The 27,012-nt window shown below is 39.7% G+C and overlaps 1 protein-coding gene across 2 annotated transcripts in view; it reads right to left on the minus strand.

The window, feature by feature from the left end:
• LOC143855713 (uncharacterized) overlaps window positions 1–16,161 on the minus strand; it is a 37,901-nt gene extending 21,740 nt beyond the window's left edge. The window contains exons 1-9 of one of the 2 annotated variants that reach the window (XM_077365796.1): window positions 15,916–16,161; window positions 14,840–14,967; window positions 14,581–14,652; window positions 14,399–14,512; window positions 10,161–10,229; window positions 9,993–10,049; window positions 4,792–4,845; window positions 4,663–4,725; window positions 4,430–4,492 (exon numbers count right to left, since the gene is read on the minus strand). In XM_077365796.1, the coding sequence (XP_077221911.1) occupies window positions 4,430–4,492; window positions 4,663–4,725; window positions 4,792–4,845; window positions 9,993–10,049; window positions 10,161–10,229; window positions 14,399–14,512; window positions 14,581–14,652; window positions 14,840–14,967; window positions 15,916–16,066 (771 nt within the window). In that variant the 5' untranslated portion in view covers window positions 16,067–16,161. The remainder of the gene's footprint in view (window positions 1–4,429; window positions 4,493–4,662; window positions 4,726–4,791; window positions 4,846–9,992; window positions 10,050–10,160; window positions 10,230–14,398; window positions 14,513–14,580; window positions 14,653–14,839; window positions 14,968–15,915) is intronic. The other variant, XM_077365797.1, reaches the window with a different exon arrangement.
• Window positions 16,162–27,012: the final 10,851 nt, after the last annotated feature.

Here is a 27,012-nt window from a genome sequence, read left to right on the forward strand (position 1 = left end):
TAAGATTTAGAAGGCTATCCTATAGTGCTTTGTATCACCTGGGATGGTTTAAATAGACCATTTGGAGATAGAGGAAAGATCCTTTCGAATAGCACTCAATATGACTGTATTAATATAGAATATTCATGATAATCCTAAGACCCTATGGAAACTAATTTTGGAAATCAAATTATCTCATCATTATGTGGCCGACTACGAGAAAAGAGTTTGCTGTATTATCGGTCGGAGATATCCTTGGGGATTGGTGACCAATCTTCATTGGTTCTTGTTAGATGTACTGTACACGATTAGGAGGGTATATTAGTCATTGTATTTATATAAATAAATATATACGCACACACATTGGTGATGGGGAGAACCAACCATGGTTTTAAATTTCGACCGAAATCCGAAATTTCGATCCAAAATTTCGGATTTCAGTCAAGAGAGAAACCGAAACGTTCCGAAACCGAAACGTTCCGAAACCGAAATTGGCGAAACGTACCAAATTTCGGTCAAAATTTTGTCAATTTCGGAGAAATTTGAAAAAAAGATATTAATTTTTTATCCCTTTCCCAAATTTCAGCCAAAAATTTCGGCCCAAAAAATCGACATTTCGTGTGTATTTACCAAATTTCAGCCGAAATTTCGGTTTCGACTAGGTCCGAAATTTATGCCGAAACCGAAATTTCAAACCATGGAACCAACTTTCTAATTTTCACATTCTCCTCCCACTCTCCATTCAACATGGTATCAGAACCCTAGGGTTTCGGCGCCTTCGGGACCACTCTTGGAAGCTGCCTACGCCATCCCTCCCAACTGCATGATGCCGCCCCATCCAAAACCCTAACCCTAACTCCCAACACCCTAACTCCAATGCCGCAACCCCCCATATCTCTTCCTACATTGCCGCAACCCCCCATCCTACGTTCTACATTGCCAAAAACCCACCATATCTCTTTCTACATTACCGCAACCCCCCACCCCCCCCCCCCCCCCAATCCTCCTTCTACATTGCTGCAACCCCCCATCCTCCTTCCTCCTTTGCCGCAACCACCCATATCTCTTCCTACATCCGCGCTTCTCTACATTCCAACATCACCATCCCACAACCGCAGCCACTCTCCAACCTCAATTATGAGTCATATGACCAAATGCTCCTGAATCTATGAACCAAGATCCTGAGCTAGAAAGAAAACAGGAAGGGTGACTACCTTGCTGGGCAAATGTTGCAGTGGGCTGCTTGCTTATGTCTCACAAGCACGCAAGAGCTCATCATACTCGGCACAGGATACAACCAAGGAATCATCCTGTGTAACACGACCAGAAGGAGATGGGGCAGACGCCTCAGGAATACTGGCACAAGCATTGATCTTACTGAGGAGGCATATATGGAGCAACCTACTGGTTATGTTGCTCAGGGGGAGATGCGCTCCTCAGTTTGTCATCTTCGTAAATCCCTTTATGGAAGATTCAGTGATGATGTCAAGCGATTCGACATGAAGCAGTCTGCGATTGATCACTCAGTGTTTAGCCATCAGTCGGATGCTAGATCTTTCTTCTTGATAGTGTGTGGATGATCTGATATTATCATTACTGGTAATGACAGGATAGGCATACAGAAGCTGAAGATCCTTCTGCAGAGAGAATTTTCCACTAAAGACCTGGGCCACATTAGGTATTTTCTTGGAATCTATGAAGCAGGGATACGGGTACGGGGTGCGGGTACGACACGATACTGGTACGTGGATACGTGATTTTTAAAAAATGATACAGGTACGTTGGGGGTACGCTGAATAAAATATATTGGGATGGTGAGAAGACATATATTTTAAATCCCAGAGGGGCTATAATTGGAGATACCATTGTTTCTGGTACAGAAGTTCCTATATCAATGGGAAAAGCCCTACCTTTGAGTGCGGTTTGAACTATTGATTTACGTAATTGATAAAATATATTTTTATATTTTATTATATATTAATAAAATTAAAAAAATTAAAGGCCATGTTCGTTTGGGATTGTCCCAACTCCCAACCGAATGTGAGCCCCAAACAAATTATTGGAATCAAAATTAAACAAAACTTCGACTCCAATTATCAGTTTTGGGCTCCAAATCATTGTCAGTGTCACAGCCTCAAATGAACAGGGCCTAAATGTAATTTTGAGCCCAAATGTGAGCCCCATACAGATTATTGGACTCAAAATTAAACATAATTTTGATTCCAATAATCAGTTTTGGGCTCTCAATCGGCTGTCACAATCTCAAATGAACAGACCCTAAATGTAATTTTGAGCCGAAATGTGAGCCCCAAATAGTTTTGAATTGTTTACTATTTGGATGCGTACCCAGTAAGCACCCAAGAAGTACCCGGGCGTACCCGCACCCAATACGGGCGCGTGGGCCTCCGGAGAGTACCCGTGCTTCCTTGCTTGGAATTGAGGTAGCCTATTCTCTCAGTGGCCTCTCATTATCGCAGAGGAAATATGTGCAGGATTATATTAGAGGAGAAAGGTTCTCTGGGACTGAAACATGTTGTCGTACCTATGGACCTGAATGTAAAGCTTCTTCCAAATTGGAGAGACTTATTAGATGACCCTAGCAGGTAAAGAAGGTTGGTTGGGAAGTTGATCTGTCTAATTGTCACTCATCCTGACATTTCGTATGCAGCAGAAGCATGGATTTTAAATTTCGGTTTCGGTTTCAGTTTTGGCCTTGGCCGAAACCGAAATTTCAGCCGAAATCCCGAAATCAGATAAAAAGTTATTAATTAATTAATTCTGAAATTTCAAAATGTTAATATATTTTGAAAAAAATATATATTTCGAAAATTTCGGCCGTAATTTGGGAAATCCAGAAATTTCGGATTTCAACCAAATAAAATCATGAGTAGGAGTGGTCAGCTTGTTCACCAATTGAGGAGAAGATGAGAGAGCACCGCTTAAGATGGTTTGGGCATATCCAACGTAGGCCTTTGGATGCTCCATTGAGAAGAAGTGACTTGTGCCAAGTTGATGGAGTAAAAAGAGGTAGGGGCAGACCGAAAACAACTTGGGTAGAAACAGTGAGGAAAGACTTAAGGGCTAGGAACATAACAGAGAACATGACCTTGGATAGGATAGAATGGAAGAAAATGATCCATGTAGACGAACCCAACTAGTGTTAGGATTAGACTTAGTCAATTTGAGTCGGGTAGATCCTTCCACCTTCTTCATGGAAATTTTCTAAAGGATTCACTAGCCGACCCCAACTAGTTTGGGACAAAGGCTTAGTTGAGTTGAGTTGAGTAAGAGTGGAAAGCTTGTTCATGACGTCGCCGCGTACCTCCCATTGGACGGCTGTGATTCAGATTATTAGATACTTGAAAGGTGCTCCAGGGAAAGGCTTGTTTAAGAAACATGGTCACTTAAGACTACAAGGGTTCACTATGCAGACTGGGTAGTAGCGGTGCAACTCGGGTCGGGTTGGCCTCAACCCGAGGTCGACCCAAGTTCCAACCCGACGAGGTTCGACCCGACCCGACCCAACCCGAGATTTTAAGCTTAAAAAATAAAAAAATTATTAAAAATATCGGGTTGAACTCGGGTAGGGTTGCCCAAGTCATCAACCCGAACTCAACCCAACCTGAATTTTTCCCGGGTTGAACCCGACGGGTTCGGGTTGAGCCCGCCCAAGTTGCACCCCTACTGGGTAGGAACTCCAGCAGATAGGAAATCAACCACTGGATACTGCACATTTGTTGGAGGTAACTTGGTGTCGTGGCAAAGCAAGAAGCGAGATGTGGTAGCTAGATCAAGTGCATAAGCTGAATATAGAGCCATGGCACATACGTATGGAGAGCTGACTTGGTTGCGCTCTCTATTATCAGAAATGGGTATTTAATCTTCGTCCACAGCACAGTTATATTGCGACAATAAGGGGGTTGTCCACATTGCTATAAACCCGGTCCTTCATGAGTTAACTAAACACATCAAAGTGGATTGTCACTTCATTCCCTTTTGCTTTTCTGGTCTCTTTGGGGTCACCTCACCCCAGTGGTTTTAGCTCCTTGCAACCTTTTTTGCTCTTACCATAATCTCCTATGGCGCGCGCGGGGGGGTGGGTGGTGGGGTGCGTGGAGGGGAGGGGACATAACATTAAGAAAATCAAAATCATACACACCAAGCCATTGATCTAGTAATTTCCTGAAATAACACAAATAATAGTGGGTGCAAGATGCAAGTTTTTGGCAACTATGGTTTCAATTCTCTAAGGTCCTAGTTCATCAGGATTCAACTCAACTCAACGGTCCTAGTTCATCAGGATTAAACATATTAAATGAAAATCCATAGACCCAACTATGACAGTAGCGAGCATAATCATCTCATAATGTTTCAAAGCAATGACTATGCCATATTTGATAATAAAAAATAAAAAAAAGAGAAAATTAGAGAATCTGTACTAGTAACTCACAGTTTTAACTGTTTCCACGTGGGGTTCAGCCCATTTCTGGGCCTGTGCTGATTTTTCGGATGCCTGACACAATTTTACAATGCAAAAACCAGTCATGTATGCAAACTCTCAACGACATAATCTAGTTAAGTATCTACTGGACAATGCATGAAAATAAAAAAAATGAAGACATGGCACAGAACTAAAACATTTTAACCATTCCATATCATTGCATACATGGAAAGAGTAAGCACCTGTTGTATGGCAACATCCAAGGCCGGTTTCCCAAACTCATTCCAGTTTCTTTCTGCAAATGACTGCAAGTGAAGTGTTAGAAGAAGGTGTGTCTTTAATTTATTAAACAATCATCTGCATAAGTTTACCTGGCACAGAATTAAATGAGTCGAAAGCCAGGGTGGTAGCCATGCTCCATGAACCTGATCATGTCATGAAATCAAAATTAGGTATTACTATCAAAACTAAACAATTCAAAATGTCAATAGCCGATTTTTTCCAGAAAAAAAATGCCCCAAGTCACCTCCAAAGCAGATCAAGAATAACACCACCTTTTACAGCTACATAAAAAAATAAATAAAAAGATAATTCAAAATGTCAATAGCTGTTTTTTTTCCAGAAAAAAAAATGCCAATAGCTGTGAAAGTCACCTCCAAAGCAAATCAAGAATAACACCACCTCTTACAGCTACATAAAAATAAAAAAAAAAAAAAAAATCTAACATTATCTATGGATTCAAATGCTTGTCTATGGATCTTTGTCAGTCCACAGCACAAGCCCAAGAGACATGAAATGAATAAAATGTAAGAGTTCGCAAGGGTGTGGAGCAGCAAGGGAACGAACAATCAGGTCAGGAGAAGACTACTTGTAAAAGACATGATTCTTTTTCAGAAACTGGAGCTAAAAAACATTGATGGCAGTAAAGATGAGCCTGGTCAAGTATGCAAGCAAAAAAAAACTAAAGCCTACACATGTTAGAGGCAAACGGGTGTATTACAAGGCCCATCAAGGAACCCTTAACAAGCCCATTTGATGTTTCAACAAAAATCACAAATTAGAGGCAAAAGTTGTCTATTCACAAAGTGGATATTTACTAAATGACCCCTCAACCTCCAACCTAATCTCCTTTTCAATGGGGCGGGCTATTTCTCATACTTAAACAAATACAAATCGAATATATCAAGTTCTCATTTTTTTAGTTTTTCAATATTTTTACTCCAAACTCCACAACAGTATTCTTCATCCCAGGTTTGAGAGGCCCAGAGGGATGAAGGTTCACATGTGCTTAGCATTTTCTGAAGAGTTCCACAATTCATGAGGAGAGTGAGAGGCCAACAAGCCATAGGGTGATGAAATCCAAAGAATAAGGCGAGTCCTCCAGTGGGAATGGCATCTATTTTGCACCAAGGAGAGATGGACACAAGCCACACTTCTACGGCTCACAGAGGAAAATGAGCAATCAAGTACTCCAGAGAACCGACCACTTTGAAACTGACATGAAAGATAAGTTTTCAATCAGGTTTTTTAATTCTCTGATGTACTTGTGTATGTTTGTGATACGTGCCTAGATGGGTTCCATCTAGAATGGAATAAATTACTTTGTTATTTTAGAGAATAAGATCAGATCTTGCTAGATTGATCCTTCCCTCGGAGTGGATCAAGAGGCCGATCTTCCCTCTAAGAAGATCGAATCATATTACGAACCGATTAGGGTTCGTAACAATTGGTATCAGAGAGGTCGATCTTGCGCCGTGTCTGCACCTTCAGAGTTTTGGGAATCCATACGTGGAGATCTTCAGAAGATCAAAGCAAACGTTTTGGAAATGATGGAAAGACAAACAGTTTGTGGTGTTGGGGGAGCGCGTAAATGAGTGAGGTCAACAAACTCATCCTCAGCTGTCTAAAAAAGGTGGCAATGCCCTAAAAATCAGATCTAATCTACCTTGATTTATACAGTAGAAGGAACTTACCTCCGGTATTATGGTTAAAATATTCCTTATAGCTAAAAAGACTAGGCATGCATAATTTAGACAACTCGATCATGAATTTCTGTTTTACAACATGCGGATTTCCAAGGATAATGCATAAAGAGGGATTTTTGGTGGGGCACTTGAAGAGGAGAACGAAAGCATCTAGAAAAGGATGGCAACATTGAAGGGGTAGTTGAGGGATGACTATCAGGGACGTCTTCAGAAGTCGCCGGAATATCCCTCCAGGAGGTGCTGCGTTTCAACAATCGTCGGATTTTTTCTATGTGTGTGGATCTAACCTTGAGCAACTATCAGAGCCTTTCCTATCATGCTTAGATGGAGGCTACTCTACTATGGAAGTCTTTGAATCCCTTGGGATTTTTAACCTATCCTGCAGACGATCCCTTTTTCACTTGGGCAAGAAGCTAATGCGCAAAGATCTCACTGGCCTCAATGGCCCCCACCTCGATCGCATGCGGGTTCTTTGGGAAGTTTGGAAGATTGGGACACCAGGGGGAGGAGGCTCCTGGTCGCAGAGCAGTGGAATCTAATCGAAGGCCATTCTCGAATGGGAGCGACTGGCTGTGCTTAAAATGTAATTATAGAAACTTTGGCTCTCGCACCATATGTAGGAAATGCTTGTAACCTCGAAATAGAGAGAACCCTAACTTAGTTTGGAGACCCAAAAAGATCCAAGTCGCCCCTCTTGACGACGATCGATGTTTGGACGTTCCAGTTTTAGTAGTGGAAGATAGAAAAAGAAATCTTAAGAACTGTCTTACTGGAAGTTTAAAATCTGGCTCATGGCTCTTAGAAGATGTCTGGGCTTGGACCAAACATTTCTGGGGCCTTCCAGAGTTGGAAAAACCTTTCGCTATTAGCACAGTGGATATCCCTTTTCGTTTCGACTCTGAGGTTCAGGCTACTTCTATTCTCCGACGTGGAGGTGAGGCTTTTGGGGGATATCTCTCTTCCCTCCAGCCCTGATTCCCTGCTTATAATACAGGGGCTAGAACAGTTCAGTTGCGGTTTTATGATATTCCAATTCATGCATGGTCTGCTACCACGGTGGAGATTCTTGGTTCACATCTGGGTCAGGTCCTCGAGACCCAGCCTTTTGGGGATCACACTCACTGTTTGGCCTTTGCCTCTGCCCTGGTTATATACCTCTTGTGGAAATCCATCCCTCAATCCATTAGGTAGATTCTACTATTTATTCGGTGGGAGTTAAGGTGGTGTCTGAGGATAGTATAAGTTCTCTGGCAATGTCGGTGGTGGGAGAATCTTGTAGTAAAGACAATTTGCCCATTTTTTAAGGATCTGATCAGATTTCCATCGATAAAGGCTCACCGGCGGCGGTCTGTCCATCGGAAAAGGTGGCAGAGGCCACTGGGCGTGGAACGGAGCCGGCGGTGGTCCCCATTTCAAATTTTGAATTGTCCACCTACCTGCCTGTCCCCTCTGAGATCACCCATGTCTCGTCAGAAAGTAGGGAGGCTATGTTGAGGGGACCTGTGAGCCTGCCAAATGTAAGGAAATCAGTATTGGCAGTTCCACGTGGCACAAAAGGAAAGGCAGGTAGAAAAGATGTCGTAGACTCTTTTAGCCTAAAGTCGGCAAAGGAGCTGAAGGCTTTAAAATTAAAAAATAGGTTCCTTAAGGAAGGTAAGAGTGTCGATGCGAAGGGTACACGCTTGGGTAAAGGTAAATTCAGGAGAGGCCTCGGGAAGGATGCTCGTATCTTGGCTATCCGTAGTGGGCTATGAGTACTTTAAGTGTTTGTATCGAAAAAAGGAAGTCAGAAAGAAAAATCATGACTCCGAAAATCACCATTACCCATGAATCCTGCAAACCTCACCTAGTTCAAGACTTCAAGTATGTCTGGCAATGATCGATCTGAGGACACAAGCATTGCAGCTAAGGGTGTAATTACCCTCGTGGATGAAGGCCTGGATCTCTCAAAAACCCTTAAATATAATGAAAAGCTAGAGGAAGGAATCGCCTATACCTGGTGAGGTGTTACTCTCTCCTCTTAAGAAACAATTGATGAAAGAAAGGGCAGCAGTTAGTCGAAATTCGGGATTGTCTCCTTCCCAGACCACCTTCAATAGTGAGGAAGAACTTCACACGCACCTTCGTAATTTGCCTATTTTCAACAAGATTTTAGAAAAGAAAAGGCGAACCCGAAGGCGTCTGTGGGAGGAGGAGAAACAATTGGCGATCTCGAGTTTGGAAATTAGGCGCGAGGCCCTGGGCGCTAACTCAGAACGAGGGCTAAGTTTACCAAAGGTGGAAGATGGTCGGCGATTAATGCAGCTTAATGAGTCCACTAGAAACGATAAAGGAAAGGGCATTTTGTTACCACCAACTCTCAAGGAACCTGGGCACCCAAAATTGGAGGGTTTTAACGATTTCTTAGCGATGGGAGACGCTTTTGGGATCTCTTATCAGGAGGATCTAAGCAAGACCAGAGAAATGTTCCTTGCAATGCGAACCAGAGTCGCGGAGGAAAAAATATAAAGAATCAAGGCAGCTGAAAGCCTGAAACAGAACCTGAATTGTGAGAGTAAGAGAACTTATCTCGAGAAGTTGCTACGCTTTACTGCTCCAGGGAGCCTATATTGTCTATCAAAGATCTTATGTAAGGAGAATCCGTTTTTCTGTATTGTCTGTCAAAGATCTTATGTAAGGAGAATCCGTTTTTGTGGATCTGTCTTCCTGATTTCTGGTGGAACACTATTTAGATATGAAGCTTTTGTTTGATATAATTGATAGAGCTTGGTTGGGAAGAGGACGGTCGCAGGTAGCCGGGAACTTAGTACGGGGGTGGTGGATTTTGTGATGTCGGTTTCAGTCTTATAGGTTGGGGGTAAGGTGGCTTGCTAGAATGAACGTGTCGTAGGGGTCAATATCTGCGTTAGGCAATTCCAGATCCTAGATGAGTTGAGAAAAGATTTAGCTCCTCAATAGCTTGAGAGACCATAGTCTTTCGCTAGCCGAGGCACTTTGGTCTGGGAGTTCTTTTTACTATTATTAGTCAAGAAAGGAATAGACAATGGAATAGAGGAAAGATTTATGTGCAGATTAGAATCAGGTGTAGTTCAAGAATTATGCGTAGTACAATAGAGAAAAGGAATAGTTGGTTTTTTGTAACTTATTTTTGCTACTTTTAAAATTGATTTCGGTATGCCCGTGCCAATTCATCCTAATATTTTGTATTGCAGGATGGGACTCCTGGTCCCGAATGCTCTCTGAATATTAATGAAATTTGTCATCTTTCAAAAAAAAAAGACTAGGCATGCATAATTCAGAGTTCAAACATCAAAGAAGTTATTTAACTCTAAGTAGCTGTATCCTCGGAAAAAAAAACATAGTCTAGCCGCTAAATGAGAACTTCCTTTTAGCTGTCTTATTATGATGCACAGTTTTATTGGACCGACGAAAGAAGAGCTCACACATTACCAATTATCAGGGTAATCCATCATGGGATATTGATAAATCAGATGGAAAACCATCTCTTGGAAAGGCTTATGTTAGAAAATTTACTACTGAATAGCACTGGTACCTACAAACTAAAGCATTTGCATTCATATCCTTACCTCCAACAACTCTTTATGCTTTGATGTGGTCTCTAATTTTGCCTTCATTATCTCTTCCTATGAAAGATAAAAGAAGAAAAGATGCAAAACAAATAAAGAAATGAGAAAAAGAATCCATGAGCACCATCACATAGCAAACTGCCAAATAGAAACTACTGCATAGTCCACCTCTGCCACTTTAAGAGCGCGTTCAGTTTTACGGATTTGTTTCTTCTGTTCATCATTAATCTTCTGGAGCTGCAAAAGAAACAAAAAAATTAAGTAGAAGTGAGAACAAAAACTTCCTAACACCAAGCATCTGCAATATGGGATTTGCTAGGGACCATTGCAGAAGGCATTTTGCGGAGCATCCATTGCATGTGAGCAGCCATGTCAGATGAATTAAATGATTGAGACAAAATCTGAGCCTATGTGGCTGCTCTCTCATGCAATGGACGCTCAGCGAAATGTCTTCTGCGATGGACCCTAGCAGATCCCCTGCATTATATATATATAGGGAAATGTTATCAGCACTGCTGTATTTTGATGAGGGCACTCCTCACGTTATTAAAAGTACGGTATGGCCCGCACCATAGGATGATCCAAACCGTCCATTAGATGGGCCGCAGCCCAAATAGGTCGTGCCTCAAAAATCATTTCCATAGGTTGATCCTAACCCTCCGATCTGATTGTTAGAGTTTTGATCCTAACCCTCTACAGATCGGAGGGTTAGGATCAACCTATGGAAATAATTTTTCGGGCACAACCTATGTAGGCTGCAGCCCATCTAATGGACGGTTTGGATCATCTTATGGTGCGGGCCATACCATACTCTTAATAAAGTGAGGAGTGCCCTCATGAAAATACAGTAGTGCTGATAACATTTCCATATATATATATATATATATATATAGAGAGAGAGAGAGAGAGAAAAAGAAAAGGGTTCCTGCGCTCGAGCGCAGATAGCTTATATGCGCTCGAGTGCAGGGAACAGGGGTGGGGCTACATTGGGGGGTGATCCTAAGAATTCATTGGGAAGGCCCCATCATGGATGGGGTGTGTACCAAAAATCAGCTTCATTGGATCACCATAGAGTGTCCAATTGTGGGGGTGAAAATGGACAGATACTGTTTGTCCACTAATCTGCCCATTTTTCCACCTCACAAATGGGCACCCTAAGCTGATCCAATAGAGCTGATTTTTGGTGGACACCCTATCCATGAAAGGGCCCATCAAATGAATGCTTTGGATCCCCTCCCCCCCCCCAAAAAAAAAAGTGACCCCACCCCTGTTTCTGTGCTCGAGCGCAGATAAGCTTATCTGCACTCGAGCACAGAAACCCTTTCCTCGTGTGTATATGTATATCATTCAAATAAGGAGAGAGTATTCATGAAACCATGTTCACATAGATTTATAGAGCAGTGAGAGTACCCATAGCATTCCATCCCATTTAAAACCCCAATTGTAAATTCCAATAAGTTTTTTATGGCACTTCGAATAAGAAACAAGGAAAATATGCATAGCATATATCAATGGTATAAGGGTGTAAAAAAAAGGAGAACGAGAAAAAATCTTCATAAAAAGAAGCATAGTAAAACAACTGATGAAACTCAACTCAATTACGCCTCTGTCCCAAACTAGTTGGGGTCAGCTAATGAATCCTTTAGAAAATTTTCATGAAGAAGGTGAAAGGATCTACCCAGCTCAAATTGAAAGTCTAATCCTGATACTAACTGGGTTCATCCACATGTTCTTCCATTCTCTCCTCCCCAAGATCATGTTCACTGTTATGTTCCTAGCCCTCAAGTCTTTCCTCACTGTTTCTACCTAAGTTGCCTACCTCTTTTTACTCCATCAACTTGGCACGAGTCACTTCTTCTCACTGGAGCATCCAAAGGCTTACGTTGGATATGCCCAAACCATCTTAAGCAGTGCTCTCTCATCTTCTCCTCAACTCGTGCCACCACCACCTTTTTATGAAAGTCTTCATTTTTAATTCGATCTAACCTAGTGTGGCCGCACATCCATCTAAGCATTCACATATTCGCTACACTCATTTTATGCACATGCTGCTTCTTGGTGTTCCAACATTCTGAGCCGTACAGTATGGCTAGCCTCACAGCTGTCTTATAAAACTTTCCCTTCATCTTGGTAGGTATTTTACGGTCGCACAGAACTCCTGAAGCATTCTTCCACTTCAACCAACCTGCTCTTATTGTGGTCAACATCCTCTTCAATATCTCCTTCCTTATGTAGGATTGAACCAAGATAGCGAAAGATAGGTACCTCATGTCCAGTCATATTTACTACATCCTCGCCTCGCCTGCTTACATTACTAAAGTTGCACTCCATATAGTCTGTCTTATTCCTGCTTAGTCTAAAACCTTTGGACTCCAAAGTAGTTCTCCATAACTCTAACTTAGCATTAACCCCTGCTTTGGTTTCATCAATTAATACTACGTCATCTGCAAATAACATACACCAAAGCACCTCATCTTGGACACCCTCCGTAAGTTCATACATAACTAGAGTAGAAAGATAAGGGCATAGAGCTGATCCTTGGTGCAGTCCTATTGTAATTGGAAACTCACTAGACGTGCCATCCGTAGTTCTGACACTAGTTACCGCTCCATCGTACATATCCTTAATCATCATATCAACATATTTAGTAGGCACTTTTTTCCTTTCAAGGACCCACCACATAACACTCCTGGAAACACTATCATACGCTTTCTTCAAATCAATGAAAACCATATGAAGGTCCTTTTTATTTTCTCTAAATCTCTCCATTAACCGCCTAATCAAGAAGATAGCTTCCATAGTCGATCGTCCAGGCATGAAGCCAAACTGATTCTCTGACACCTTAGTCTCTTTTCTTAGTCTATGCTCAATTACGCTCTCCCAAAGTTTCATGATGTGACTCATTAGCTTAATTCCACGGTAATTGGTGCAATTCTGAATATCCTCTTTATTCTTATAAATAGGTACTAATGTACTCTCCCTCCACTCATTAGGCATCTTCTTAGTCTTCAAAATATTGTTAAATAATCTAGTTAACCAAACAAAACCCACATTACCCAAGCATCTTCAAAATATTATAAAACAATTGATGCTGGGCAAGAGATTCCTCATGAAAAAAAGTATTGTAAAACAACTGATATTGAAGGAAAAATAGCGAGGACTTATCAACCCACAAACTACCGAATAACAAATATAATAAATATTAATTGAAACAATTACAAGAAACGGAATGTAGCATATAAAAGCCTGCGGGAAGAAATAATATCAGATATTGGAGCAAGCAAAAAAGAAAAGAAAAAAAACATGTTTAGGTGTTGTTTCAAAGGTGCACTTCAGAGATATAAAGCCATTAAAGTTGACTATTATAAAGGATACAGCAATCCATTCTATTTCTTGCAAGAACCTAATCCTTTTTTTATGAGATGTTCGTACATTTGCAACTTCCAACTAATAAAAAATAATTTATATTTTAGGAGGGGGCATACACTATTGCAGCTTTTGATTGATTAGAAAGGACATTTTGTACTTTATAAGAGGTTAGGTGCTTTCTTGACTTCAGATTAAAGAACTTGATAGTTTATGAGGAGGCTTTGGGTGGATTTTTTTCCCTCATATTGCTCACTGGCAGATAAAGATTGTATAGCAAATCAGTATGCGATAATAGCATAAACATTATAATATGGAAGTACCAAGTCTGTGGTTCCCCTTCAATATCATGCCTCGATATTCCATTTCAAAAAAAATAAAATCATGCCCCGATATAATTTTCCCAATCTCCTTGATTACACAAAGCAACATATTCATACGAACTACCACTCATCAATGAAAAGATCATCCAAGCACAAGTATATCTCTTGTTTAGTCTAGAGACCAGATCACAAATAAATTTAATGAGATTCTCACAAGTCACAAAGGACAACAGTCAATGGCTCAAGAGAAAGTTAACATTCATTGAGCTTCAGCCCCCAACCTAATGAATGTTGAGATAAGTTGTTCTTGTGTCGTATATAGAATTGATTTTGGAATCTGTATAGTTTGTGGTCAGCATATCAAGTATTGTACAAGAGTCTGTGACGCATAAGAGCATTTTGACATTCATTACCAGCATGGGTAATTGTCATTACCATGTAAAATACATATTTATAGCAATAGAGTTAAGATATTTTCTTTAGTCGAAGCAAGGAACACTTTACAAACTTTACAAAGCAATTTTCTTCACCACCTTATATTTTTCCTTCTTAAACTTTTTAAAGTTTTTCTAGCATATTATTTCAAATTGCCCAAAAGTAAAACCAATTTATATGAATCGAAACAAATTGGAGTCATCCTTATTTGATTACGTGAATATAACAGCTTGGACAAGAAATGTACGCATTGTTAGCAATCAAACTGAGGACGATACTTACACTTTCTAGTCTCAAATTCAGTTCCCTCACTTTCCTCTCAGCTTCACTTGCTCGGGCTTCCAAAGCATAACTTTTCCTATTTTGTGCCTCAATTTCAGTCTTTAGTTTCTCAACCTGTGGAATAATATAAAGAGAATTCACCACTTATCCATATGTATCCAAAGAGATTTTCCTTCCCTAACCTGGTTCTCAAGTTCACTAGCTCGTGCATGAGCCTTTCCCACCTGCTCCTCAGCATCTACAGACCCCTTTTTCTACAAAGGAGGAGAACAGAAAATGAAGAACAATTCCTTACATTCACATTAGAGAACTTAATGAATTAAATAAGAAAACATAAGTCAGTACGAATTGGTTTTAATTCCTATGCAAGTGAAACGTTGAAAATCAAAATGACTACCAAATGAAAATACAACATTGTTTTGTGCGGTTTTCAAAACCCACCTGAAGTGATTCTAACTCATGCTGTAAAGCTAAAATACTATCTGACTTCTCCTTAATGTCATTTTTCATCTGTGCAATGCTTTGATCCTTGCTTTTCAATTCTCGTGTTCTGTCATCGATACTTGATTCTTCAAAAGGAAAATAAGTAAACACATAAATAACAACTCATATACTAAAAAGAAAACCAACTAACACTCATTCACCAAAAAAAAAAAATATTTAACCAGTAAGCTCAATCCCATGATAAGAAAATTCAAAATAAAACATGTAGACCAAATTAGAAATGGTCAGTGAAAAGCATCCAAAATGCTAGTGAAAAAAAAAAAATCATGAGCTCATGATTCCATCCGGTGGTCCAAAATATGATAAACTGCTGATATTTAGAACATAAATCACATACAATATAGTAAAAAAATCAATCTACCTAGATATTACTCATCAACAAAACATGAGTCCATGGATTTGTGAATATGAGGTATCTCCCATATTACTAATTTACAAAAACATATTAACATCCGTATCATAGGCATTAATGAGAAACACATCAAAGGCAGTGATTTTGGAGACTACTTACGAAACCACTGCACCCACTGCTCCGTCTAAAAAAGATTTCTCCATTATGACAAAGAAAAGGAAAAATATTTTTAAAAGTACGCTACCATTTTTACACACGAAAAAGAAATTTTGAAATTTTGAACCAACCCTATTCAATTTTTACTTAGAGAGACCTTCAATTTATGATAATATCCCTCTAAATTAACCATAATCATATCATTTCCCTCTAAATCGTGAAAAGAAATTAATTTCCCAAAAAAAAATAAAAAAATCGCCTTCTTGCAATCCAAACAGCAACTATAGGTCTTAATTTAAGGAAACGAATGCAAAAGGCACGAGATTTACTAAAACCTTCAGTTCATAAAACCCTAGCATTTCATTTCTCCTATTCAGAAATTTCCAAAACACAGAGAAAAGAAACAAATCAAACCACAAAACAAAGATCGCCAAACAAAAACCCTAACGACATACGAAAAACAACGAAAAAAATGAAAAAAGAAATTATATGAATCTGAACTGACCTAAAACAGAGATCTTAGACTTGAGTTGCCCCAATTCGATTTTCAATGGTTCGGATGCGGAAATTATTTCTTCGATCGATGCATCTGCCTCGATTTTGAGGAAAATGAGAGAGAAAAAGATCGAGAAAATTAAGAACTTGATAATCGCCATGAAAGCAAAGAACTCAAAAGAGGGATTTTTTTTTTTAGAGTTGTTTTCAGGTATTAAACATTTGTTTGACAGAGAGGCAACGGAAATGGGAAAAAATGGGATGTATAGCGTTTTTTACACTAAAGGGGGCTGTCCCTAGTAAGAAAAGGGGGGGGATATATCAGTTTGCATTTTCAATACGGGAGATGATTTTTTCACCCCCGGCTATTGGATCATGCACCCTCTGTAGGATTATCCGCCCCACTTGTAAAAAAATTTTTACATCAAAAAGCGTCAAAGTCTGCCCACATTTCAGTTACAAGGGGAGAGCATAATCCTACAGGGGGGGTTGAAAAAATCATCTCCCTTTCAATAAATGAAGGAAATTTGAAACGTGTATCAGTGTATCACCCTCCACGTGGTTCGAGTGGAAATTTGAATTTGAAACAATAAATGAAGGAATATGATATCGAATAACCATGTTTTAATAGGGAATTGCTAGAGTCCATCGCAAAAGGGATTTCGCGGCTGGTCTGTCGCATGTAAGCCGGCCACCTCATGAATGGAGACAAAAGCTGTTGTCTTCAATCACCAGGTGGCTGGTTTGACATGCGACAGACCAGCCACGAAATGCCTTTTGCGATGGACCCTAGCAAATCCCATTTTTTAATAATTTCGCCACCTCATCTTGTCTTTTACATTTACAGAGCTGTGAAAGATTACTACGGTTCCCAAAAAGCTCTAGTAAGTCAGTTAGAAAAGAAAAGACAAGCTGAGTTTGTGCAATTATTAAAACATAGTTGTACCGGTATCATATCCTTAATTAAAGTTAAAAACAGTTAGGAAAAATTGGGATGAAATTATTTCGGCAATAAGTTATAGGGGCTCGATTTGATATGAAAATGATCATGTGCTAAAGTAAATACACTAAAACTCGGTATAAATAGCCAATTTAATAGGTAGGTGATGTGCATGTTTTGGGTTTTAATAATAGAGTTTTTATATGGTATCTGGCCGTCAAAACGGTACCGCCCTTGATATTTGATCCAAGAGCAGCATACTTTTTAAGATGCTGCTAGGATTAAATATCAAGGGTGATACGTTTGACATGCCACCTTGACGGGACATCACGGTCAGCCACTATATAATATCTCTTAATAATATAAGAGGAAGTCTAAACTGAAGGGAGCCCTTGCAAAAAAGAGGGGAAAGGGCTTCCCTATTGACTGCACATCACCATCATGTTTGACTTTTAGGCCGTTATTAATGCATGATGGTGATAACGGCCGAAAAGTCAAACATGATAGTGATGTGCAGCCAATAGGAGAGCTCTTTCACCTCTTTTTTGCAATGGCTCCCTTCAGTCTAGAATTCCTCATAATATAAATACTTTGTATAACGAGCTTTCAATGTATAGAATGTATGCAATATCATTTTCAACAATTATGAGGGATGACTTTCAAGTTTCATCCCTTTAATACTTGTTAGAAAAGGGAATAAAAAAGGATAGAGTCAAATCTAAGGCTTAAAAGGTTATGTTAGAAAAGGGAATCCTCTTGGAATGAAACATGCTCAATAAATAAGACAAGAAATAGTGCATCAGCCAATCAGCCATGGATCACTTGGGTCATTTGAATGTCGGAGGATGTCCGAAATAGAAAGGAATCAGAAAAGATGATGTCGCCAACAAAGAAAGGAAAGGAAAGGAAAGGAATAGATTAAAAAAAATTTTCAATTCCCATTTGTGTTCGGTTTCAAGCTTGGATTTGCTAACGTCTATTGCAAAAGGCATTTCGCAGATGGGCTGTTGCACGTGACAGCAGCCACACAGGCTCACTTTCCAGCAAATTTTGTCTTCATTCACTAGGGGGCTGCTCTCACATGCAACAGCCCATCCGTGAAATGCCTTCTGCGATGGACGCTAGCAAATCCTTTAATTTATAATGATAACCTTAAAAATTATTATTTTTCTCTAAATCGTGGAAACAAAAAAATTCCTTGGAAAATTCCCCCCAAGAAATATTTTTCTTGCAATCCAAAGATGCCCTAAGGCCTGTTGCAGGAAAAAAATTCTAGCAGAATAATTTTTTCTTAGGAAATTTTTGTCGTCTCCACAATTTAGAGAGAAATGAGATGGCTATGGCTTGTTTGGAGGAATATGATTATGTTGTAGATAATTTGTATATGTTGGAAAAGAAAGAATAGAAACTGGTTTGCTTCAAGGCACGAAATCGCTTTCCTTAAGACAAATTTTGCCCCCACTAGAAGTGTGCAAAGGGGATCCGCGAACTGCCTCCAAGATACAATGAAGCCAGTAGGAATGTCCTACTATATTTGACGACACTATGCACAAGCGGAGTCAAATCCGAAATGCCCTTTAGAGAATAATAAGCCTTGAGAATCAATCTAATTATTGTTACTGCAGTATAATAGTAATTAGACAAACAACAATGAAAACAGTAGAAAAAAACGAATTTGGAGGGATACAAAAGAGAGTATAATTGCACGGGAAGTCTTGAGAATTGTACCAGAAATGGATAAATTCGTTTCTATCTTGAAATGACTGGGTTCTGCACTTTTTATTGGCCTCTGGTGACTTTTCAGTGTGAAAAGCACCCATGAATAGTGTCTTTCTAGTTCGGTTTGAATTATGACCGTTCAATCGCGCCCATATGCGATTCAATGATCCAAGAAATATTTTTCTTGCAATCCAAAGATGCCCTAAGGCCTATTTGGATTGCAGGAAAAAAATTCTAGCAAAATATATTTTTCTTAGGAAATTTTTGTCGTCTCCACAATTTAGAGGGAAATGAGATGGCTATGGCTTGTTTAGAGGAATATCAGTATACATTGAAGGTCTATGATTATAGATTCAATATCGTTATTGATTGAACTCTGGTGGTTTAAATTGCTTTTTTCCATATCTAATCAAACAATGAAAATGCAAAAAAATAAAGAAAAATTTTCACTTCCAAATTTTTTCTATAACATTCCTGGAATCCAAACAAGGCCAAAACGAGGCTTGATGGATACATGGGGTAAGATCATCCGATCAAAATAAAGTCGACGAAGATCAGCCAAACTTGCGAGTTGGATCTGATCATGTTCACACAAGTGGGGCCCAACAAGTAGCAGTTAGCCTAACCGTCACCTTCTTTTTAGAATTTTTCTAAAGAAAAAAAATGTCCTAAATTAAAAGGCTTAGGCCATGTTTGGCAAACATCAATTTTTTTTCCAGAGAGTATTAGTTTGCCAAGTGATGTGAGAAGGTTAGAAAAGAAAAGGTAAGGACGGAGGCAGAATTGAGAGGGCGGTAGTGAGGAGATGTGGAAAGTGGCTGAAATATAGGAAAAATAAAACTCTATTTTGAGTAGACTTTTTCATATTTTCAACCACTTCTCACCCTTTCCTCTCTCATGCCCCCTCAATTCTCTCACTCTCCCATTCTCGTTGGCCTCTCTCATCATTGGATAAACTAATATTCCATTGAAAAGAATTTCATGGCCACCAAACATATGTTGTGGGTCCAGCCCATGTAGGCCCCACACCACACACCGATTCCTTATTGAAATAGGAAATAAGAGTCGGTGGTGTGGTGTGTGCCGTGGAAAAAAAAACAGTGCCGTTTGTGGGTGTGTTGCCAATTGGGGGAAAACCCAAAAATAGTGGGCTGTGCACATTTTCTAAAAACTCGAATAGAGAAAAAGAGAGAGAGAGAGACAAGAAGAAAAAGAGAGAAGAAAGAAACAAGGTTTTCTTTGTGTGTTTAGGGGTTTTGCTTAGAATAAAAACCTAGAACCTATTTTGGGGCATTCTTCTTGGAGATTTTCACCGCGTCGTTAGATCCTTTCGTTGCACAAAGACTTTGCAAGGATTTAGGCTTCTTCGACTTGGAGATCGAAGTGGGTATTTTTAGTGAGAAAGTGGGTTTTGTTGTTCGCAACGAGGTAACTCTTTATCTCTCTTATTTCTTGTATTGGCTCAAGTTTCGGGTGAAAACTTGAGAGAAAGACGCTGTATTACTTATTTGATTAGTGGATATTTTGTCGGATTCGCCCCATGGTTTTTTCCTCTTCGTTGGAGGGTTTTCCACGTAAATCTTTTGTGTTCTCTTGTGTTATTGCTCTCTTGTTGGTTTGGTTTCTTTAATCCACATATTTATTTGCTTCGTAATTAAAGTGGGTTTTCTTCGGCGAAAAACCCAACAAATGGTATCAAAGCCGAGGTTGTTTGGAAGCATAGTTGTTTGTGTGGATTAAGATGGAGAGTTCTTCAGGAGTTATGATCAAGTTGACTGGATCAAATTGGATGATTTGGAAACCAAAGATGGAGGATATTCTATTTTGTAAGGATTTTTATGAACCCATTGAAGGTGATAAGGCCAAGCCAATTGGCATGTCTGATAAGGATTGGCAAAAGTTGAATAAAAAGGCTGTTGGACATATTAGGCAATGGTTGGAGACAGTGTGTTCCATCATGTGTCTAATGAAACATCTGCACGTTCGCTTTGGACAAAGTTGGAGGGTCTTTATGAGAGAAAGACTACTCGGAACAAAGCTTTCTTAATTAGAAAGCTTGTGAACCTGAAGTTCAAAAAAGGTGGTTCAATTGCAGAGAATCTGAATGAAGTTCAGAGCATAGTGAATCTGTTGTCTTCAATGAAGATGGTGCTAGATGATGAGTTCCAGGCTTTGTTACTTTTGAGCTTGTTAACTGACAGTTGGGAAACTTTGGTGGTTTCACTTAGTAAATCTGCTCCAGATGGTGTACTTAGTATGAGCCAAGTTACTAGTAGCTTACTTAATGAAGAGATTAGAAAAAAAAAATCAACGGGTACAGACCATGCACAGGCTCTTGTCACAGAGAACAGGGATAGAAGTAAAAGCAGAGGGTCAAATTTTTTTGACAAATCCAGAGAAATGTCGAATTCAAGAGAGAAGAAAAAATGCTTCCATTGTGGCAAAGAGGGTCATATAAGGAAGAATTGTTGGGTTTACAAAAGAGAACAAAAAGAAGGTAAAAATCAGAAAAATGATGATGATAAAGACACTACGGCTACTATGTCTGATGAAGATGTGATAACACTCTCTTTTGGAGAAGAAGAGTGTTTACATGTTGCAGACCAGGGTATAGAGTGGGTTGTTGATACAGGCTCTTCTTATCACGCTACCCCTAACAGGGAGTTCTTCACTTCATATAAAGAGGGGACTTTGGTATGGTGAAGATGGGCAACACTAGTCCCTCAAAAATTGTTGGAATTGGTGATGTGTGCATAGAAACCAATGTTGGATAGCACGTTGACTTTGAGGGATGTGCGACATGTTCCTGATATGCACTTTAATCTGATTTCTGGGATAGAAATGGATAGGGAAAGTTATGAAAGCTACTTTGGTAAGAGAATATGGAAGCTTAACAAAGGTTCACTCATTGTTGCAAAGGGGAAGGTTTGTTGCACATTATATAAGACTTATGCAAAAGTGTGCAAGGATGTGGAAAATGTTACCAAAGATAGTTCTCCTAACTTGTGGCATAAGAGGCTTGATCACATGAGTGAGAAAGAGTTGCAGATTTTGGCAAAGAAGGCACTTATTCCATTTGCCAAAGGTATGCATCTTGACCCTTGTGATGATTGTTTATTTGATAAACAACTTAGGGTCACTTTTGTTGCGTCATCAGAAAGAAAATTTAATGTTTTAGAAATGGTTTATTCTAATGTGTGTGGTCCCTTTGAGGTGGAATCCCTTGGTGCAATCGGTATTTTTTCACTTTTATTGATGATGCATCCAGGAAAGTGTGGGTTTATTTTTTGAAAACAAAAGACCAAGTGTTCCAATGTTTTTATAGATTTCATGTCATGGTAGAAAGAGAGACAGGAAAACCTTTGAAGTGCCTCTGTACTGATAACGGGGAGAGTATACATCAAAAGAGTTTAAAGGTTATTGTTCTAAATATGGTATAAGACATGAAAAGATAATTCCTAGTAATGGAGTGGCAGAGAAGATGAACCGCACTATTAGTGAGACAGTCAGATGCATGGTGAAGATGGCTAAGTTGCCAAAGTCATTTTGGGGAGAAGCAGTTCACACTGCTTACTACTTAATTAACAGATTTGCCTCTGCTGCATTGGATTTTGATATTCCAGAAAGAGTGTGGACATGAAAAGATGTTTCCTACTCTTATTTGAGGGTGTTTGGATGTAAAGCTTTTGCTCATGGGCCCAAAGAGCAAAGGTTGAAGCTTGATGATAAAGCTATTCCGTGCATATTTGTGGGCTATGGAAATGAAGAATTTGGCTACAGACTATGGGATCTTGAAAAGAAGAAGATAGTCAGAAGCAGAGATGTGGTGTTCTATGCAGATCTGAGTTTTGCAGATTTCGAGAGGGTTGAAGACCTTAAAGGTATGAGTGTGGTTGATGGTATTATTGATCTTACTTCTATTCATTCTCCATTTGAGCATGTTACACATGGGGGAGAAGTGCAAGAAGATGGTAGTGATCACGGATCAGATGCAAGTGGTCATGATACTCTGATAGATCATGAGCAGGGGGAGCGCCCCCACAGACAGAGATAGTGGAACCTTAGGTTAGAAGATCTACTAGAGAGCATCGACCATCAACGTGATATCCTACCTCAGATTATATATTGGTTACTCGTGAGGGGGAGCCAAATAGGTTTCAGGAGATACAATCTCATAAAGGCAAAGAACACTGGACAGTAATGGAATGGATTTTCAGGAACCGATGGATCCGTGATGTGATCGAAAACGGTTGGTGCAGTTGAAGAAGATTTGTACTGACAAGAATCCGTTTGATATTTTGACTATGGTTGTTCCTAGAGAAAAGCATGAGCTATGCTTAGGCATAGCTAGCATGGACTCCAAGTGAGAGTCAAGGTTGGTGTCTCCTCTTCATGGCCTTGGAGGGGGAGATTGTTGTGGTTCAGCCCATGTAGGCCCCACACCACACACCGATTCCTTATTGAAATAGGAAATAAGAGTCGGTGGTGTGGTGTGTGCCATGGAAAAAAGAAAGAAACAGTGCCGTGTGTGGGTGTGTTGCCAAAAATAGTGGGTTGTGCACATTTTCTAAAAACGCGAATAGAGAGAGAGAGAGAGAGAGAGAGAGAGAGAGAGAGGAGAAGAAGAAGAGAAAAAAAGAAACAAGGTTTTCTTTGTTTGTTTAGGGGTTTTGCTTGGAGTCAAAACCTAGGGCCTATTTTGGGACGTTCTTCTTGGAGATTCTCACCGTGTTGTTAGATCCTTTCGTTGCACAGAGACTTTGCAAGGATTTGGGCTTCTTCTACTTGGAGATCGAAGTAGGTATTTTTTGGTGAGAAAGTGGGTTTGTTGTTCGCAACGAGGTAACCCTTTATCTCTTTTATTTCTTGTATTGGCTCAAGTTTCGGGTGAAAACTTGAGAGAAAGACGTTGTATTACTTATTTGATTAGTGGATATTTCGTCGGATTCGCCCCGTGGTTTTTCCCTCTTCGTTGGAGGGTTTTCCACGTAAATCTTTTGTGTTCTCTTGTGTTATTGCTCTCTTGTTGATTTTGTTTCTTTAATCCATATATTTATTTGCTTCGTAATTAAAGTAGGTTTTCTTCGGCGAAAAACCCAACAACATGATCATTACATAGAGAAAGGAATTTTAAGGGGCATGACTCATTTGCTATGGAACCCACCTCTAATGAAAAGTTTGGATAACCAAACTTTGGAGTACAGGTGTAACTTGGGGGTGAATTCAGGCTGAGTATTTACAATAAAATCGGTCAGGTTCGGGTTGATTCCAATTCATTTTTTTAGCAAAAGCTCAACCTAACCCGGACCAAATTGCACTCCTACTTTTAGAGCCCACCACCACAACTACGGGCTCGAATGAAGAAACAAAGCATTATATGATTCCACTTAGTTTGCTAACCCCCAAATGGATTTGGCCACCCATGTTTTCTGTTTCTTATATCCGATTCCAAAGCCAAAAGGAAGAAACAACTAAGAGAGGACAGAATCGCTAATGCATGTTTTTCCCTCTCTCTCTCTCTAGGTTGATAGTCATTGCACAGATTAATCCAAACTGTATGTGTACCCAAGACCGTTGATCTTGAAGACTATCGTGGGGCAACCCATGCGATCATAGCCCCTTGCCATGAGTGACATAAGGCCACGTTTGGATACCTTATGTATTTGTGTTTGGTTTGGATTTGAATTTTGGATACAAAATGCATCAATCATCTTCATGCTCATGTTGTATGAGAGGGATAGGGGAGGGAGTGCTCAAGAATATGGCTGCAACCTGAGTCGGGTTTTACCCGACTCGCATTGACCTGATCTGAAAATAACATGGGTCGGTTTTAGAAATCATGGGTCTTGGGTAGGGTCAGGTTTTAAATAAGAAAACCCGACTCAATCTTGGGTAGGGCCGGATTTAGAGAACAAAAACCCGAAACCGGTACCCAACCTGACTTATGGGTGTACTTTGACTATCTTAAATATATCTCTTGAATAACATAGGAAATTCTTTTCCAAAATATTGTTACAGTTGTTTTTATTGAGGTGATCATGTTTGTTATGTGAAAATATAGTGTTCTCCTTAAATCTATACACATGATGATATAAATTTAGAGATTTTGGGTGTGAAGATTTGTTTTTTTCCCCTACAATCTTTAAAATTAGTCACTATCACTATCCTACGCTAAAAAATGAAAAGACCCGACCCAACCCGGGAAACTATTTTGGATAGGGTCGGGTTAACGAATCTCGGGTTTTCCTGGAAAAAATTAAACCTGACCCAACCCGACCCGAGATAATTCTTGGGTAGCGTAGGGTTTTGGTAAACCCGACCCACGCGACCCAAGTTGCACTCTTACTCGAGGAGCAGGGAGGGTGAATGTACTTGCCACAAATATGGATTTCCAAATAATGTCTTGCACAACAGATTTGAAAATCATATTTTTTTCTAACTGATTTGGACATATAAGGATTTGATCGAGATCCAAATCTCAACTGCAAAATGTGAGAAATCCAAATGGGTATCCAAGACAACCAAAATCAACTGTTTAGATTTTCTTTAGAAATCCAATCGAGGTGGGGTTCGATGGAAATGGTTCAGCCGTTGGTTGCCAATCAGATCGACGGATGGCATCAAATCCATGTCTTGAATGTGGGGCCCAAAAGTGGCTTTTAGGAAAGAGGCTAACAATCATTGTCTTTTTGGCATTTTCCGACAACAATTAGGGTTGGATCCACCCACATCATGTTGAAAGGATCTCCATTCATCTGGTGAGATCCTTTATGGTGATGTACTGAGGTGATAGTCTAAAGTCACACACGTTGGACAATCTTAAAGTTGATTGTAGAACATGGCTTAGTTTTTTCTTCATTGTCCACTTGCAATCAATCAAGCCAACGGCTAGGATTGTTTGATCAAGTGATATTTTGTGCTACGCCATCACCCCATCTCCATCGAGGGACCCACAAACGATTCATGATAATATCATGGGAAACGATATATTCGGTCCCTTTTCTTCCCTGGGCAATCCCCTCAGTTGTATTTATGACTACTATTTTTACACTATAAGGGGGTTGCCTGGGGAAGAAAAGGGGGCGAATTTATCATTTCCTTAGTATCATTTTGGGGGTGGGCCCAATCCGATCACTTTTTTCTCTATCAACACTGAATAAAAAAAGTAAATTTAATAATTTTTAAATAATTCTGTCCGGGAACATTTCTTCCACTCTCACGCGCAGCACTTGCTCATGTCACTAGAAAATGTGATTGTTTTACAAAATATTTAGGGAAATGTTATCTGCACAACCATGTTTTTATAATTGCACAAATGCAGCATATCATTTCTTTTTTAATGGGCTTGTCAGCATATCAAAACATGGTCATCCTAATAACATTTCCCAATATTTAATCATTATGTTAAAGAGAATGAGTAAGCTTTTTATTTTTAGTAAGTATATTTTTTATTTGATAAAGTCAAAACATCTTGATAACACCTGCTTTAATCAAAATCAAAAGGATTTCAGAAGAGAAATTTTTTACATGAGAGATGATAATTCGTGGCCATGTTGGGCAACCATGACCTTGTTTTTCATGGAATTACCTTATCAAGGTGTTGGGAAAGGGGTATGGGGACTGTAAGAGGAGATAATTGAGAGGGCATGAATGAGAAGATGATGCAAAGTAGCACAAAAATGAAGAAAAAAAACTCTATTTTAATAGAGAAAGACGGATTTCACAACACCAGAATATCCGCTTCTCAAATAGTGAAACCGAGGTTTGCACAAGTTCAAGATCCATAACCAAAAGAGAAGAAGAACAATGCCAAAACAAGATATGCTTCAATATATATGAGAGAAGAACAAAACTACAAGTAGACAAGGGCTCGAGAGGAAAGCTTCAAGAAGTAGGCTTCAATATATAGACAAAATATGGGAAAGGTGGCCTTTGATTCAAACACTAGCTGTGGACCTCAATCCGAGAGAGGCATGGGGACGAGCCCCCACGCGCTAGTCTCTATGGATCATCCACGTGAATGGAGAGCTCTACCAAGGACCTCTCGAAAGAAGTGCCTCTCACAGCATGAATGGCGATATAAGGTGAGATACCTCTCGATTGGGGACTAGCCCAGATTCGAGGCGTACCTTAAACAAAAAAGAGTCGCCATCCAAGGAAGTGGGCCAAGGATCCCATACTATGCTCTGTTGCAATGGATAACCAGAGATTATAAAGAAAGGTTCGTGCCTGGTTACGAATTTGGAAGGTCCGAAGAGCACCTCGTCCGTCCAAGTGCAAGCACCTGGTCTTTTATGCCATTTATTATTGATTTTGAAGAGTTTTGGGCGGAAGTCATATGAAATAGGAACGAATATCTCCGAGAAGACGTCTATCTAATCATGCATGTCTCGGAGATGAATAATAAGCACACATAAAAGAAACGAAAGAAGTGTCGCCTAATAATAG

This window comes from Tasmannia lanceolata, unplaced genomic scaffold (assembly GCF_043159265.1).
Source record: "Tasmannia lanceolata isolate RefF3 unplaced genomic scaffold, GAP_Taslan_0.1 ptg000023l, whole genome shotgun sequence".
NCBI lineage: Eukaryota > Viridiplantae > Streptophyta > Magnoliopsida > Canellales > Winteraceae > Tasmannia > Tasmannia lanceolata.